This window comes from Gossypium hirsutum, chromosome A11 (assembly GCF_007990345.1).
Source record: "Gossypium hirsutum isolate 1008001.06 chromosome A11, Gossypium_hirsutum_v2.1, whole genome shotgun sequence".
In the NCBI taxonomy this organism is placed as follows: Eukaryota; Viridiplantae; Streptophyta; class Magnoliopsida; order Malvales; family Malvaceae; genus Gossypium; species Gossypium hirsutum.
The window spans coordinates 5,642,903-5,660,762 of NC_053434.1; the positions used below are offsets into that span (position 1 = coordinate 5,642,903).

The 17,860-nt window shown below is 35.1% G+C and overlaps 2 protein-coding genes across 11 annotated transcripts; both read right to left on the minus strand.

Annotated features, from left to right (window-relative positions):
* Nucleotides 1–1,874: 1,874 nt before the first annotated feature.
* Nucleotides 1,875–11,561, minus strand: LOC107923985 (transcriptional corepressor SEUSS). 10 transcript variants are annotated; one of them, XM_016854221.2, is made up of 10 exons: nucleotides 11,232–11,561; nucleotides 9,255–10,512; nucleotides 9,051–9,170; nucleotides 8,337–8,385; nucleotides 6,990–7,204; nucleotides 6,821–6,889; nucleotides 6,212–6,309; nucleotides 5,236–5,329; nucleotides 3,811–3,880; nucleotides 1,875–3,296 (listed from the first exon to the last, which is right to left on the minus strand). In XM_016854221.2, exons 2-10 carry the CDS (start codon nucleotides 10,290–10,292, stop codon nucleotides 2,356–2,358), a joined length of 2,694 nt encoding a protein of 897 aa, XP_016709710.1. In that variant the 5' UTR covers nucleotides 10,293–10,512; nucleotides 11,232–11,561; the 3' UTR covers nucleotides 1,875–2,355. The 10 variants fall into 10 exon arrangements, with proteins under 10 accessions (XP_016709710.1, XP_016709707.1, XP_040936693.1 ...); XM_016854218.2 differs by having other exon boundaries at nucleotides 8,337–8,394; XM_041080759.1 differs by lacking the exon at nucleotides 11,232–11,561 and adding an exon at nucleotides 11,168–11,224.
* Nucleotides 11,562–14,831: 3,270 nt separating this feature from the next.
* Nucleotides 14,832–17,860, minus strand: LOC107923399 (cation/H(+) antiporter 15). The gene is made up of 3 exons (XM_016853607.2): nucleotides 17,538–17,860; nucleotides 16,458–17,456; nucleotides 14,832–16,247 (listed from the first exon to the last, which is right to left on the minus strand). Exons 1-3 carry the CDS (start codon nucleotides 17,745–17,747, stop codon nucleotides 14,967–14,969), a joined length of 2,490 nt encoding a protein of 829 aa, XP_016709096.2. The 5' UTR covers nucleotides 17,748–17,860; the 3' UTR covers nucleotides 14,832–14,966.

Here is a 17,860-nt window from a genome sequence, read left to right on the forward strand (position 1 = left end):
TGGCCTTTTATTACCAAATTATAAATAATTACCAAATCACAATCTAATTGGGGGTAGGTAGGCAAACTTTTCTTTGACTTCCTTTGACCAAACCAGCAACTGACAAGGTAGCTTAAACCATGGTTTAGTGCTAGATTTATACCAAAGTCAAGCAGAATTATCCACCTGACTCGACCAAAATTACCTTGGATAAAGTGATTTTAGTTCAAATCATGCCCACCAAATAAAATTTTAATAACACTGTCCACTATAATAAAAAAAAAACCACAAAATATCATTTTATTAAGTTCAAGAAGTATTTGTTTTATTAAAATTAAAATTAAAATTTATTTTGTAGTTTTTTTTAATTAATAAAATTATGTTTACCATATGTGTTAATCAGTTAATTCGAATTCAAAATAAGATAAAATTGAATTGCGTTGTTAATGGAGTTTTGACGTTATTGGTTAAAGCAAAAATCTTAGGTTTTTAAGTATTTAGTTTCAAATTTTATTATGTACAATTAAGATTAGAGAGTTTCCAATCCCACTACGTGCATTTACTATGTTTAAATTTTATCTGCTTTTTCATCCCTTATATTTTATTTTGTGTTTGTACTGAGAAAACTTTCAAAAATAAAAAATTCAAGGACCATACTTACTAAATTGGGTCAATTTTACTTATTGAGTGTAATATTTTTTCCTTTTTTGGTCTTATTAAAATTTTGAGAATCTGAAATGGATTTGTTTATTTAATTTGTAACTTATACTAATGTCTAAATCCAGGTGCACCATAAGTGCCAAAAAGGAGGAGAGAAACGTTACCATTGTTTGAAAGCTTTGGTGTAACGCATGAATGGCAATTTCCCATTGCCAAATGCCAAAGAAACAAAGCTAAAACCTAAGAAGCACCGCCATTTATATGCTTTGCTTTGCATGCAACAAGTTCCAACACACCATTTCCTTAATTTATTCATTTCATCTTTATCCACAAATTCAAATATTCTATCTCATTGCATTTAGATGCAATTATTTGTAATATATAGGTTTTAAAGTTAAATCGTGTTTACATGTTTTATGCTTTATTATTTTATTCGTAAATTGAATTGATATGATCAATATTTTGAAAAGTACATGAAATAAGAAGGTTATAATAATTTTAAGAATACAAATTTCAATTTAGATGATGAAGAAATTGATCAAGGGCAAATAATAAAGAGTATATATGTTAGATGTTATAGATATGAAAGCAATTAGATAAAATACATATGATGTTTATTTGTTCTTGTTACTTTTATTAGTAATTGTATCATTGATTACTTCTTTGGACTAACATATTACATACAATAATTTGATATTATTATTTTTTTTACTTTTTCAGATATTTTTTTTGAAATATTATTGATAATTTTTTATAGTAATTAATATTTTAAAAGAAATTTAAATCATGTAATATATACAATCTGATGCATTACAATATAATTAATTACACTCTATCAACCAAATACATCTAGAAAATTACATTTTATTATAATTATAAAAGGGTTGATTAATAATTCAAAAAATTAATTAAATTATTATTCTTTTTAAATAACTTTTATAAAAAGTCAGCAAAGCCCAAGAGCTATACTTAAATTATTATTTTTAAGGAAGTTTAAGCAGCCTCGTATGTAGTTTCTTTTTCACGCAGGAAGATGTTTAGTGCAATAATTCGAGTAATATACGGACTTCTTAAAGCATCCTCGAAAAAACTAAGATCCAACTTTAAAACTAGCTAAAGACTGCCTAAAAGCTCTTGAAATATCTTAATTTTGAAACCTCAAGCTGAGCTTGTGAACATGCCTCATGTCAGAAGGATTGAAATTTGACATATGCCATTCTCCTCAAGCACGTTCATTACTAACAAAATAAAATATTTATATTCATTCATTCATGCACTACAAAATTTCTATCAGAACGAGAACAATGATTGGAAGCTATACTCAGAAAGCTTCAAGCCCAGTTCCATTTGAATGCACTGGGAACACCTCCAAATCATATTAGGACACTCGTGCAGACCTTCCTCGCATGCATGGCCACCAATACTCTCGTGTGTACCGCTGCCACTCTTGGGTCTCACACGCTGGCCATGACACAGCACACTGTAGATAGTGGAGAGGGGAAAGAAAAGCAATGTAAACAATTAACTATTCAACCGCCAAGGCTGAGTTACATGTTGCCCTTCTCTCTATTAACAGGTATCAGGTTGAAGAAATCCTCTTAACTATGCATCACCACTCCAAACTCAAAAGGCAAAACCAGGATGCATGGCACAAGCACTCTGTATTAACACCACACACCTCCGCAAATGCATAAAAAAATAGTCAGCAAGGCTAATTTAGGGGGATTTCCAATCAAATTGAAGGTTACTAAACCCATTTACGGCTCCAAGCCCATTCAGTAATCTGTTAGCTAATTCTTGCTGCTGATGGTTCATAGCATCTTGAGGCATCAATGGCATGCTCACCCTTCCAGTGTAATTCATAGAGTTGTTCCCCATGGTAGATCTCATAGCAGTTGGATTGGGAGAAAGACCCACCCCTCCATTCATATTCCCAAATCCTCCTCCACTTCCGATGCCTGAATTGTTGTTAACAAACCCATTCCCCATCAAGCAGCTGCCGCTCACCTGTGGAAGCCCATTGTTGTTATTCAAGTCATTCTCCATAAAGCCAACACTGACCATGCTACCAGTCTCACTGAACTGTGATGAAATCATCATTTCTTGAATGATTTTCTCGACAGAGCTCTGAGATTCATTTGGGTCAACCTCACTTGTCTGAGATGACTGCTGTGGTGGAATCTGTGCAGATGGATTCGCTGAATTGACACTCTTTGCTGTAGTTGAAGTACCCAAGGCATTATGAGAACTTTGGGGAGGGAGACTAGACGAGGATGGCATTGGAGAAGAGAATGGTGAAGAAGGATTGGGCTGAGTTAGTGGCAAAGAAGTAGAGGACCCTGCTGATGGGATTGGAACCGGGGTTCCGGCATAGGGACTGTTCGGATTGTTCATCTGGTTTTCAATCCTCGAATTCATGGAATTCTGTCGAAGAAGCCCCACAATGGTGGAAGCAGATGAAGTGGATTTTGCACACTGGGAGTTGTTCACACTGGCAACAGCATTGCTTGTATAAGGCTGCAGAACAGTTGATTGTATTGAATGAGGATCATTATTTGCATTTTCTCTAGTAACATGCTGTTGCTCCTCAGTTTGCGGAGCTGAACTATGCTGTGCAGATGATGGGGAACTCCTTGTTGGGAACTTGGCCAGACTTTCTGAAAATGAATAAAGAAAAATTACCAATGTCTCGAGGCAAAAAGAGAAAAGAGACAAGATCAATGATAATGCTACTTGGGACATTTCAAGCTTTCCAGGATAAATTTGATTCCTTAACATATTATAAGTTAAAGGCAACCTTCTTGAACACTATAAAGCTATGTTACTTGAACAGTATGGTTAGATTTTTCTAAGTTTCTCCATGAATTTGGAGGATCCTTAGAGGTCATATCTTCATATCCATGTGTCAAAGATAAGTGTTGGACCCAGGTGGGGATCATTTCGTGCCTCCATTTACTGAGGGTCTTTTGGATTTTTGCAGGGGGATTACAACCAGAGATAATGTCTTCCCAGGTCTCTTGCTGCACTACCTAATTATTAGGGCTCATATAGGCCAGGAAGATGGATAGCATCAGCACACCACCAATTGATCAAAGAGAATGCTTTTCTTAATAAGCAGTGAACATTAATAATGATCATAAATGTTGAAATATCAAAATTTATGAACTATACCTATTGGCCCCATCCTTGTCTCACGGCTATAATCAATCAAATCCTTCATGCTATTAACGACCTCTGATATCTGCAATTCGAGAATACCAGTCAGATAATGTATGTATAACATAAAGTTCCTCTTAAGCCAAGCTGCAAATCAGCTATCCAGCCATCAACTATTTGTGCTTCATGTAAGATGACATGAGAACCGAGAAAACACCAGCCACAGAAGGTAAATTTGTGGACTAGGATTAAAGTAGGATAACAAGAAAGAATAATAATCTTGTCTAAAATCTCATAGAACAGTAACGGCCTTATGGACAACCACCCATGTAAGAATTTGTTTTTTGGAGGGGGTTTTAAAGATGATAAACTAGTATCTAATGATAAATGATCATTGCAACATAGCATGTATATATATAAAGATTTTTGCAGCTAATCATTTCCATTGATTGAAAGGCCTATAAATCCCATCCAATTTAAACCCCATTATGGTAAGACTCATTTTTTTTAGTAATTTGTTTTTCAATTATGTTCCTATAAATGACAAGAAATGACTAATAAACATCACCAACAATATACACATATATATGTAATGATTAAGGTTTAAGCATGCACTTAGTCCCATTATTGATTCCATCCCTATACTCCACACTTTGTTCAGATCATTCCCTGCACATAAATAAATGAAAAACACATTGTTGTACTCTCAAACTTGTGGATTCCAGCAAAATTACTCATACAGACCACTCTGCTTCTATGTACAACTAAGGGTACTGATTACCAGTACTACCACAGGCGTTTTTAGAACTTATGAACTTTTTTTATGCCATTTATTTTCCAAAAGGGAATCCTAGAATTCAAGCCAAGTGACCACAAAGGGCCATTCTACTACGTTAAATGTTCAGTCCCCTCTAGTTCCATGTTATAGAATTCCGTACAATCAAGTAAAATCACCAACCCCGTGAATCTCAAACCACTAAGTCTCTCTATCTTTTAAAAACTAGTTACCTGTCTCTAAAACAGGACAGAAAGAGGTATCAAAGCTTGATTCAGTTGTCACATTTACTCATTCAATTATTAGATCTTGTTTAACTACCGGCTTTGGATTAAATAACAAAAAGAAAACGTACATAAGATAAAGATAGCAATAATACAACAAAAAGAGAAGACAAAAGACCACAATATTTCTAGACATAAAAGAATTTTATTTAAAAAAATAGATAAAAGAAAGAACAATAATACGATACTTTGTGCATTTTGATCTTTCACGTGTTAATGTCATACAATACCATGTGACAGGCTTTGCCACAAGAAAAGGTAAATAAATTATATGGCAAAACTTGTCCTATATTTGAACTAAAATCATTAGAGTAGCATGTAGTTTGAACTAAATTTTATTTAATTCATAATGATTGGAAATAATATTTAAGTCTCTAGTACCTGAAGGCACCGTACATATCTCTTTGTGTACCCTAAATCATTAACTAAAGGGACATCCAAGGCTTTTGCCAATTGACGAGCAGATGCAACAAACCTGCAAGAATCACGTGTTACTGGCAAACAAACTAAGGTGAAACCAAATAGTATGCATATGTACAAAAGGTCATGCATGAAATATGTGAATGAGGTAAAGATGAAATGGTCTTTTAGCAAGAACACCACTTCTACATCAACATCAGTTGGATGCTTCAGTACACCACTTTACATGCCATTCAGTAACACAACAGAGGAATAATTCCAAACATGTTCGAGCCATCACCTACATTCAACCCTACCAAGTCTTTTAAAAAGTTCCAAAAAGTTTACTTATTTTCTTTAGCCTACTTGATCTAAGGTTATACCCCTGAAAGATCCAAAGATGTGACTCCTGTCCTTTCTCATCAATTCCCCAACATCATCCTTTACATACCTTTAATCCGTCCTAATTGAACCAAATCGCCTATGGGAGCATGAGAACATCCAGGTCTTTGTTGCACGAGTAAAGCATTTATGTTATCTTCTTTTAATTCACTTTATTTCACACTACCCACCCATTCTTGTGGATATTTAGCTTTTCTTAAATGAAATTTCTATTTCTCCATTCCAGCTAGACTGATCTTATGGATGTGTTATCCTCTAACTACCCTACAGAAACCAATAACATAGAGCATTATATGGCCTTGCCAATGCATCATACTTCACTTCAAACTGGCAGGCATCTGTATAGTATTTCTACATTTCACAGATAACACCTTATACCCTCAATACTTAGTACTACCAAAAAGATTTGCAATAAAGAATTCCTGATTTTCAATTCAGAACCAGTCTAGGAAGCATGAATAGGCACAGCCCCCATTCCTCAGGCATGCCTCATAACAGTTGCAAATAAATAATTAACATATTACCGAGACTGCTCTAATAAGAGTATAAAACTCACATGTTACAGTTAGTCTGTAAGTCCGGTGCAGATAAGTTGGATGATGAATTCTGTGCAGATGCTTGGTACTTCTGTGCAGCAGCTCCAAGTTGACTTACCTGGAATTTATTTTAGTTAGCTATACTAGTCTAGGAAAATGCAGCTTTACTCCAACACATATCAGGTAAAGGCTTCATTGAATCTATAAAAGAATGCTCTTCAGAGTATAAGGCAAAGAAATCACAGAAAGACCAGAGGGGAAAATTTAAATGACATGCTCAAGTTCGCTCAAGTTCTCTCCAAACATATACTCCGCCCTAAAGAAGGAAACAGAGAGTTTTCCTTTTCAGGATCCGGAATGGAGAAAGGAGAGAGGAAGGGGGATTCTTAAACATCTTCCTTCACCTTCTACTACTTGTATCCCTGTTTCTAAAATCTATGTTCTTTTAGAGTGGAGACGAGAGGAACTTGTTCAGCAATAAATTATGGTTTTTAATGTGCCAGCACGATAGTAAGGAGAAATAAAGTCAAGTTAACTTACATTCATAAATACTCCATGAAAGGATGCTGCAAGACTACTACTTAAGCACATAAATCTACATCTGACATATAAAGCATCCTTTTGTATACCTGAGGTATTATCAATCTCCGAGGGATAAGCTCCTCATGACGCCGTGCACAAAACTCCCAAGAGCAAATCTAGAATGTATAAACAAGATAAGAAAAAACAAAATGTCAACCAAACAGATGTTCCTGCAGTTATACTTACTTTAGCACATGGAATTTAACATCTCCAAACCTTTAGATCTGGAGAGAAAACAATACGAAGTTGACCATCCCGAACTACACGAAGATGCTCGAAAACACTCTCCTGTATTGCTTTTGCATAATCGAGGACAATTTGACCATTTCCATTAAGATATTCACGCGGCATATCAACATAAAGAAGCTCCTCCAAAGTGCCACTATCATATTTGATTTTAAATAATCTGGGCAGAACCTCAACAGTTGTCTCTGAAAGCGCAAATAGAGAGTGTGTTAGAAAAGCAAGAATTTGACATTTACTCTCTCTTCATGTGTAAATTTGTGCAACCTGGGACATGTTATATTAAAACCTTTTCCCCACATAGTCACAAGTTGTATTCTTCATCAAAGAAGACAAATGAAATTCTACTTAGATTTCAGCTGCTTAGAAATTAAAGATAGATATTTGAATGCTTCAGTATGAACCACTTATTTCATTGAAAGCCAAACTCCTCATTAAAAAGAGATAAACTTTTGCACCATGGATGAAAATAACATATTCTACAAGCTTTATAACATTCAGTTTCCTGTTGGAAGCAACTTCAAGGAGTCAAAGAAAATAGACTTCTACCTTACAATCACTGATCATTTTACTTTGAATAGTACTACCGGTCTACTCCTTCCTTTTATATTCGTAAAACTTTTACATAAGGGGGATAGAAAAGTTAAAGAAGCAAAGCAACATTGCATTACCTACAACTGATTCATAGTATAAGAACGTTTCATGGCAGTTCAAGTGCAATCGAAGTAAAAGAAATCTATTAATCCACCTGAGAGTGACCTGATAGGGAAGCCTAGTGTCTCTGATGCATTTAGACTCAGACAAAGAGCAGAGATTGAAGATGCAACTTATCCTGAATCCGTGCTCTAAATGAAGCCCATGCACCTAGATATGATGCATATCCAAAGAGACAATCACTAGGAAGGTAGCATGCACCATTTCATTTTGTAGAGTGTCTTCTTTCATGCAAAGCAGGCCCGGATATTGAATAAAGCAGGTATCAGAAGTATATGTCAAAGGATTGCATTCAGATGCAAATTCTTTATGTATAAGCAGGAGATGTGAGCTTTGCCACTAATTGTTTGCCAAAGGACAGAAAACAAACAGACATTGAATCATAATAATTTCCAAGATTTTCCTACAATCCATAGATGCAGAACTAGATAAAACATTAATTAGGAAGCAAGGACCATTTACATAAAATATAGAATACTTTCTTCACTTAATGGCAAGATGTACATAGCTCCATATTTAACGTGATAAAATACAATCAGCTACTAAAGCAGGAATGATTAGATTACCATAAAATATCAAGTTGAAGAGGTAAAAGACATAACATACCAAAACCACGACCTGGTTTGCGGTTGCATATTTCACAGTGCCATATATCCTGCAAAATCTGCAATTAAATTTCTAATATTTCCTCACAGTGGCAAAACATCAAAGCTTAGACTTCGCAGAGCATTCTAGAATGTAGGAACTAGAAAGTATCATTTTATTTGGCCAAAAATCCAATGAGATAAAAAAAAAATTGGCAAACAAGATCCTAGCAAACTCCTCTGTCAGTCTGCAAGATACTACTAAATTTTCTAACAATAAAATTAAGCTTTCTCCAAGCATATAAATTCAAATCTTAACATCCATAAGAAAATTATCATCACATCCCAACCCAACCTTCTAAAACTGTCAGCTTGGGATCATACAAAGTCGTTCAAAAATCATATAAATTTTAGCACTAGACCTACATATCTCACAAGGAGAACCAAATTCTTCGTACTTATCCTTGAGTAAGGTCAGGGCTATAATGGAAGGTGCAGCACCTTATCTAATAGTTTTCTTCTTCTTTTTTCTGAGTCTCACTGCTCTCTAGAATAGCATAAGCTATTGACATTTTGCACCTCAAACAACAAACAGTGTTCCTCAAAGACATCATTTAGCAAAGCTAGAATTCCCAGAAGGGAGTGTGCCAAGGGTGTTCCATGCCAACCACTGCCCCTCTCTCTTTCCTCTCACTAGGGACACTAAAGTGCAAGTCAATTTTTTTAAACAACATACCTGAGGAAAAACACCATTAGTCTGCCGACTATTTCCATATAACGAAACACACCACCTTTTCTTTGAATTAGGAGCAAAATATTCGGCAACAAATTTTCGCCAGAATTCAATATTGTTATCCTACATCAACAACATGTGTTACTACCAAGGAAAACAGCAAAACCACCAGAAGAACAATTAATCCCACAAGTGAAATTATCTTACATTAGGCCTACACTGTTGCTGATACATGTATTGAGTCAAACGCCGAGCACAAGTGCCAGGTTCATAAGCTGGTCTAACAGCAGATCTTATAGGCAAATTCTGCTGCAGAAACTGTGGCTGTAGTTGAGGCCTTTGTTGAGGAAGTGACTTCAACAATTGGTGGTGATATTGCATCTGCAACATACGCTGTTGTTGCAAAAGATTCATCTGTGCAAGAGCAGCTTGAGAAGACTGCCTGGACAATTGGAGGAACTGCTGCTGCTGCTGCTGCTGTTGTTGTTGTTGCTGCTGCTGCAAAAGCATTGCCTGGTCAGACTGTTGACGTTCCAACTTTACAGGTCCTATGCCTCTTCCACCTTGGTTCTGTTGAGGCTCTAGCTTCACTGGTCCAACATTCCGGAATGACTGCAACTGTTGCTGGGGACCAACCTGATCATTTATAGTCTGAGGTTCCAACTTGACTGCACTTTTGGCCCCTAACTCTCCTCGGGTTGATTGAAATTGCTGAAGTGATTGACTCTGTGAAAGAGGGAACTGCTGCATTGACTGCTGACCCTCATGAAACTTTTGCGGCTCAAATTGTCTAACTTGAGATTGCTGTTGATCTAACATTTCAGGGTTTCCAGCATAGTTTGTAATTTGCTGATTTGGAATTTGGCCTGATGACCCAAAATTTGCAATGGTTGATGGTGTGAACGATGAAGGAGGTGCATTAAAACCAATCTCATTTGCTACAGCGGTGAGAGGATCAGACTCAGCAGTGGCATCAAAACCTCTCTGTTGCAAACAACTAGCACCAGAGAGATCAGAGTTAGAACCCCCATTTCCGAAAGTCTGATTGTGAAGTGATGAAACGTTTGCTGTGCTACCTAGCAAATTCATGTTATACTGCACTCTTGGTGAGACAAGTGATGAAAATGTAGCTTGTTGAGGCATTGAACCACCTTGAGATCCCAAAATAGCAGAATTCGATCGCATTAGTGCAGGAGAACCAGATTGAGCGCCACCAATTGAATTTCCAGGCCTAGAAGGTACCATTTCCCAAGAATTACTGCAACTGCTCAAAAAATTCACCAAAAAGAACTACTACATCTCGAATTCACCATCCAGTTGAGCTTCCCTGGGCACCTCGACAAAGAAAGGCCATAATTATATTCAACCAAGAAGCAAAATCAGGCCATACTTAGAACTAGATACTCCAGCTTGTCAACATCTCAGAAAAGAAGTCACAACAGCTTCCATTTGTGACTACTAAAACCTGAAACATAGAAAATAAAGCATTAATTTCCGGCAAGAAGATAGACCTCTATTAAAAAAAATTTAGAACCAGTTCACAAATAAGAACTTCACTGAGAAGCTGAAACCATTTAGTAAAAATTCTAATTAGATTAGAACAATGAAACCATAGAACACAAAATCACAAAACCAAAGCCAAAACCCACCATCAAATGAGTCGACTCAGTTTCGCACAAATTTATGGTTTAAGCTAACGTAATTCTATAAAAAGAGAATGAAAGTAACATATACTAAGTGAAAATATGAAATAAAAGCAAACCCAAATTCAAAACCAAAATATATGAAGCCTTTTGTAATCTAAATATGGTTGCAAACAAAATAAAGGAAAAAGAAAGAAAATACATGGATTGAAGGCTAAAATTACAATATAAATCTCTCTTAAATTTGAACCCTTTTTTCTCATTCTGAAATAATAATAAAAAAGAAGATAGCAACACCGACACCCACAAAAAAAAAAAGAAAAAGAAAAAAGTAGAAGTATATAAAATGAAGCTGGATAACAATGAAAACCCACATATTAAGAAAAACACGCGGACACGCACACACACACACAAAATTCACAAACAAATTGAAAACCCAAAGACTGAGAAGAGAAAGATAGAAGAAAAGTGAAGTACTCTTTGTTCTTCACTCAAAACAAAGAAAATCCACTGGCAAAAAGAAAAGGGAGAGAGAACTTACAATGTGAAGTGGCACTGTTGTTGAGAGGTAAAAGAAATTTTTTATCATTGCCTATCCACAAAAAGGAAAAAACCCAAAAAGAAACCAAACACAACTTCAAACAAAGCCGAATATAATATCTGGGGGAAAAAAATATTTTGTTCTTAAAAGTTCTTTCCCTTCTTTCCCATTGTATTCGGAAGTAAAATGCGATATTAAAAATATTATCGTCATCGTATTTCAGTAAAATCTTTTATTTAATTTCCAATAGTATTTTATGTTTTCCTTTGTTGGGTATTTTATCGAGTCTCTGCTCTTTCTATGCCTTTTCGTTTCACTGTTTTGTTTCGTTTATTTAGAAAGAAGAGTATTGAGGTTATATGTGTGTTCTTCCGGACGTCAAAATCCCTTCGAATTGGATTTAATTTTTGCTTTTTAGGATTTTTTCTATTTTTATAATCGGGTAAATTACACCAAGCTCACTTAATTAATAGTAACTTTATATTTTAGTCACTCAATTTTAAAAAGTTACAAATTAATCATTGAACTATTAATAAATTTACAAATTTAAACTTTAAACACTCAATCTTTGCACCATTACTCCTTAACTCGATAATCCAAACGATACTAACAACTCAACTCAAGCTCCAACCTTTAGCAAAGCCATTATCAACCCATTCTCAAACCAAATCAACTAAGCAAGTTCCCCCTTCAATTAAAATCATAATTGAAGAAAATCAATAATCAAATTATTCACATACTCTTGGAACCAACAACCAAATATACGGTAAACAAATATACCGGAAACAAATAAACAAGGGAAGCAAGTTTCATGTTTCAACAAAACCCAAACAAGACCCACAAAAGCAGAAGAACAAAAAAACTCAAAAGAAAAATAATCAAAATATTAAAAAATTATCAGTTAAATATACCATATTCAATTAGGAGTTGCTTCAAGAGTGCCATGCAATGATGGTTCAATCCAAATAATTATTATTTTTAACCTCATCAAATAAAATCTCACCACCCATCCGAAAAAACCTAAGTCACCCGTAATCACATAATTCATGGTTTTGTTATTGTCATCACCGAGAGCCATGCAGAACAAACAAAATGAACAAAGAAATGGACTAAAACAAGGAAAGACAGACTGACTTTTGGACTAAATCCAAAAACAAAAGACTTAAAGAATGGTATTGCTTAACTCCCAGGATATATGGTTATAAATAGGAGCAAAAAGTTTCACTCAAATGACAACTCTTTTATCCTTTTTATGGAAAATCGGAGATTTTTCGAAAAGAAAAAACCCAAGACTTCTACCATTAACTCGTGTTAGAAATATTGATAAATCGTTAAATATTTTAATAAAAAAATTATAACCTTGTTTTTAGTGAAATTCATATTTGATGTTTTCAAAATCAAAATTTTCCTTTTCCCATTTAACCATTAGAAGACATGCTTAACTCAAATTTAGAATATAACAATATAACATAGCACATGCCATGTTTAGATAAAATAAAGGTTTGAATATATGTATTTCGGTAATTTCATATCTAAATACATTCATTTAAAGTTTCGAGAGTCAAAATTAAATAAAATTTCATAAAATTTAAAGGAGTTAAACTATTAATGTATCGATATTGAAGGGTCGAAAAGTAATCTTACCACCATATTAACTTAAAATATTTACATTTTTTTATAGGTTAAACTAAATTTATCATTTTAAAGAGGACCAATTACCTAGCTTGTTTTTGTTGATGCCATCCCGATGTCGCATGATTAATCAAAGTACCACTATTCATATAAGATGATTTGTTATCGCAAATCAAAAATTTATTTTATACAATTATCATGTTATTTAAATAAATAATTTTGTAGATAATTTTTACATATTTCCATAAACAATTTAATAAATTCAAAAGGTAAAACTGTTAAAAAACAGTTATTTTAACATTGTCAATATTTTGGGAATATTATTAGTTAATATTTTTCGAAAAACATACTACAATTTTTTAGTAAAAATTTATAGAAATTTAAAATTATTAACATGATGTTTTCAAATTATTTAAAACTATTTATATTTATAATTTTTTTCAATAAAATAGCTTTTTTAAACTAATTTAAATTTAAAATCCTATATAAAATGTATTTAAAATATTATACAAAGAATTATGTTTAAAATAAAATTTAAGTAGTTTAATAAATAATCATTTTGAATTCTTTTTAAAAATTTAAACCAATATTCATTTAAAATATCACAATAAAAATTACAAAATAATTAAATATTATTTTAATTAAATTATACATATAATATCCTCGAACTATCATCACTAGCGTATAATCGGCATGCATGCGCGCTACATATACCATCTAATTTCCCTATTTTTATATTATTTCTACTTATATTGTAATTTACCACACTCATAAGATGAAAATAATATTTAATATATGAATTCTATATTTTGAAAAGTAATATAGTGCGATAACTTTCTAATGATGCTAAGTTAAGTGGAATATAATGGGTAAATTAATCAAGAGTTTGATTGCTAAGTGGGTAGTTTTGAAATGTAACTCACTAATTATTCATGGTTTTTTTTTAATTATTTAGTGATATTTTAATAATTTTTATGTCATTCATACATAATTTTTAGATTTTTTATATTTAATCTTAAACTCTAAACCTTAAAATCCAAACTCTAAATCATAAATCTTAAACATTAAACCTTAAATTCCAAACATCGAATCTTGAACCATATATGAACACTAAATATTGAACCCTAATCCCCAAATTATGAACCCTAAACCAAGGGGTACAAGGTTTGGGTTTCAAGTTCAGGGGCTATTTAGGATTTAAGATTCAAGGTTCGGGATTTAAAATTTTAGGTTTGGAGTAAAAATTATCAAAATTTTGTATCAATAACATGAAAATAATTACAAAATATCATTAAATAATTAAAAAGAAACCACAGATAATGTGGTGGAAAAGGTTCATAAATAATTTATCGGCTTTGAAAATGTTTTTCTGTATAATTAAAATATTTTTGTATTCACTTGGTTGAAAGTTAGATGAAACACAATTAACAAATTTACAATAATAAGCATTCAAATAAAATGTTATAATCGGGTATCCAAAAACACGGAAAAATATACTAATTAAACTACTAAATTGATCGCATGGAAAAAATATAATACATTGAAATGCCCAAAGTAGAATCCTGAAGAATGAACTAAATATTAAAAAAATAGAAATATTGTTTGATGCTAAATATTGCAAGGGAAATGGCAGATTCAATGGTGCTACAAACTTAGGTATTAGGATCAATCTATCAAATAATAGAAAATAAATAAAGAAAAGTTAAGATTAAAGTATTAGGGGTACATTTGTAGTAAGATATTTTCTAGTTCGATTTAATTATTGTGAACTGCTCCCATAAAATGGAACAGAATAATTTAGAAAAGCTGCCTAAATTATGTGATGCCTTTCTTCTTTTTTTTTTTTTATTAGCAAAGTATGTGATGCTTTCGACCAAAAGATTTATTCTTGCAAAATTATTTTAATGCTTTAAAAAAAAAGGGGGGAATGGCACAAAATAAAGCTGCCAATGAAATTCTACTTCCAAATCAATTAAGAATAAAAAGTTCACCTTAAAAAAAATAATAATAAAATTCAGTAATGCTATAATCCAACACTGATTCTACTTAGACATACAAAAGGCTAACTGGAATTTGGATGGATTGGAATTCTAGATTTAAAAGTCAAATATAATCAGTTTTCTTTGGTGACCATGTCCGGCGATGGATAAGCTCGTCGTCGGATTGAGATGTGCTATGCGGTGATCCAGTCAATTCATGTTGGGATGACCCAATATACTGTTGAATCACTAGCACAGATACGGTGGACGAAAAATCCGACTCCGCTAGAATATCTCCGATCGCACCGAGCTCCGGACACTCACTCCAATCGGTAGGGCCGGTTGTTAATGGCGACATCACGCCATGTCCTCTCCCAACAATGAGCAAATCATGGTAGTTGTCTAATTTCCTAATCGCTGCAACAGTCTCCTCGCTACTGTTTACCACATTCTCAGTGTATACGATAGATTCATCATCATCATTCTTGCTTCTGAAATCGTTTATGTATTCATCATCAAGCCCATTTTCCCAGCTGTTGGTTGCTTCCACTGTTAACACATTCGGGTTGTCTGGGTCATCAGTAGGCAGCATCGTTGAGAGTGTTGCATTGGCACCTGGAACGAATCGTAGCACAGTGAGAGAAATCCCTGGATTTTCACACATTCTCCACCCATAAGCAAGAGCTTCTCTATCGTCTGGACCACCGAAAAACAGGACACAAACTTGGCGAGACACTTCGTTTGCAGCAACCCGAGCTGACCCACTTAGGCCCCGGTCGACTAAAATGCCCACCGAGCAAGGCGCCTTGGCTAGTAAATTCTGGTTAACTGATCCGAACGCTGGGTTTGTCCCTTCCATCCCTCCATCCACCGTTTGTTGTTTATGGAAAGGGATGATTACGAGGGCTACACGTTTGTCCTCGGCCACGCTACATATATCTTCGTGAATGGAGTTGTAAGGGGAAATGGCGGTGCGTGGGTGAATGGAGACAAAGCTCGAATGTTGCTCAAAGCTTTCGAAAGCATTGATTATGTTGTCCGATTGAGCTTGAGTTCGGTTCTTCGCTGTGGGAACGTATTTGGACTTGCGGGCGTTATGGACGATGAGCATCCCTGATGCATGACCAGTGAGTTCAACGAGATGGAGCACGTAGATACATAATGGAGATTTGGCGGTGGGGTTTGAGGCTTCAAGTAGGTTGATTATTGCGGGGACATTGCGATGGGTGTGGATGCATACAAGCAGTCGCAGCTCTCCATCATGCAGTGCTCGTTGAAGTGTTCGACGTTCGTATGACACGGAACTCCTTGTTGGCTTGTACATGGTTGCCACAATGGGTGATATGATGGCAGTCATAACCACCGCTACAATCACCATGACTGAAAATGATTCATCATCGAAGACCTGCAAATCAGTGTTTCTTTTTCAATTGTTATGATGGATCAACCGATAAAGCTCTCATTTCCTTAAATAGTCATGTTCATAATTTGTCAAATGGACTCCTAAAAAGGATAATATGGAACTGTGAGCATGAAGTGGCTGAAGGAATTATGAGAGTGGCTTGCCGGTGTGACATTGGTGATCAATGAAAGGGAAAACATACAAGTACACTACCTTCCGATCTTTGCCAATGTTAAGAACAATCAATTCAACGAGTCCTTTGGCATTCATGAGTACTCCAAGTATAAATCCATCATTATATGGCACCCGGAGAAACATTGTTATAAGCATAGTTCCGGCTATCTTGCCGGCGCAAGAGAGGAAGGTAATGAATGCTAAGACGCCCAATGTTCGAGCGCTATCGATAGAAGCAAAATTGGCCTTCAGCCCGCTGATAGCAAAGAAGAGAGGGAGTAAAAGTCCGTAAACAAAGTCCTCAACCTTTTCTAATAAAACTACTCCAAGGGCTCCATTGGGAATTACGAGACCAAACACAAAAGCTCCAAAAACAGCATGTGTCCCAATGGCATCCGTAATGAAACCTGAGATCATAGCCCCCGTTAGAATGACGCATATAGTAAATTCGCTCAAGAGTTCCCCTTCTGAGGTTGTTCCAACCATCCATGTAATTGCTGGCCTAACAAAAACAATGCAAACCACAACGAAACCTACACTGGCAAGAAGCACCCAAAGCAAAGCAAAGGACTTTGCATCATTATCCGCAGTTGCAATGGCAAATGCTAAAAGAATCCAAGCGCACATGACGTTAAGAAGAGCCGAAGACATTGCCAATTTGCCGATTTCTGAGTTAATCAGTTTCAGTTCGAAGAGGATTCGAGCTAGCACTGGAAACGCGGTGACCGAGAGTGTGACACCAAGCAAGAGGATGTAGGTGGCTGTGTTTAAAGATTTTGGTTTTCTGTCATGGAGAACAATAGTGAAACAGATGCCAACTACAAAGGGCAATATCATGCCGCCAATAGCAACTGCCAATGCCCTTTTTCCTGTCTTACGAAGCACCGTTAGGTCCATTTCAACACCAACGAGGAAGAGGAAGTAAACCAGACCAACGTTTGCCATTGTTTCAAGCACCATCACACTCCTTGAGGGAAAAATTGTGCTGGCAAATCCTTGAACCCTTCCTAGCACCGATGGACCTAATATTACTCCGCCCTGTTCAAATCAAGTTAAAGTTAAACATAACCAACGCAAAATCTAGGATGAATTTGAGCGGTGGAACTTAAAGTAACCTACGAGAATCTCGGAAACGACTCGAGGTTGGCGCAGGGGTTTGAGGACGAACACCATGATGCGAGTGGTGGCAACGACGATTGTCATCTGCAAGATGAAGAGAGGAATGGAATAATCCAAAGGGTTGTCACCTTTCCATATGCCCTTTGCAGTTACCATTTTCGGTGAATAGCAAACTATCAAATCTTCTGCTCTAGTCGTCGCCATTGCCATTCTTCTTCTTTTTTTTTCTTGCCTTTAATTTGCTGTTCTTGCACCCTGAAAACCCTACACTTTTTTCAATTCATATATCCGACTGATATACATGCACACTATGTATTTATTAT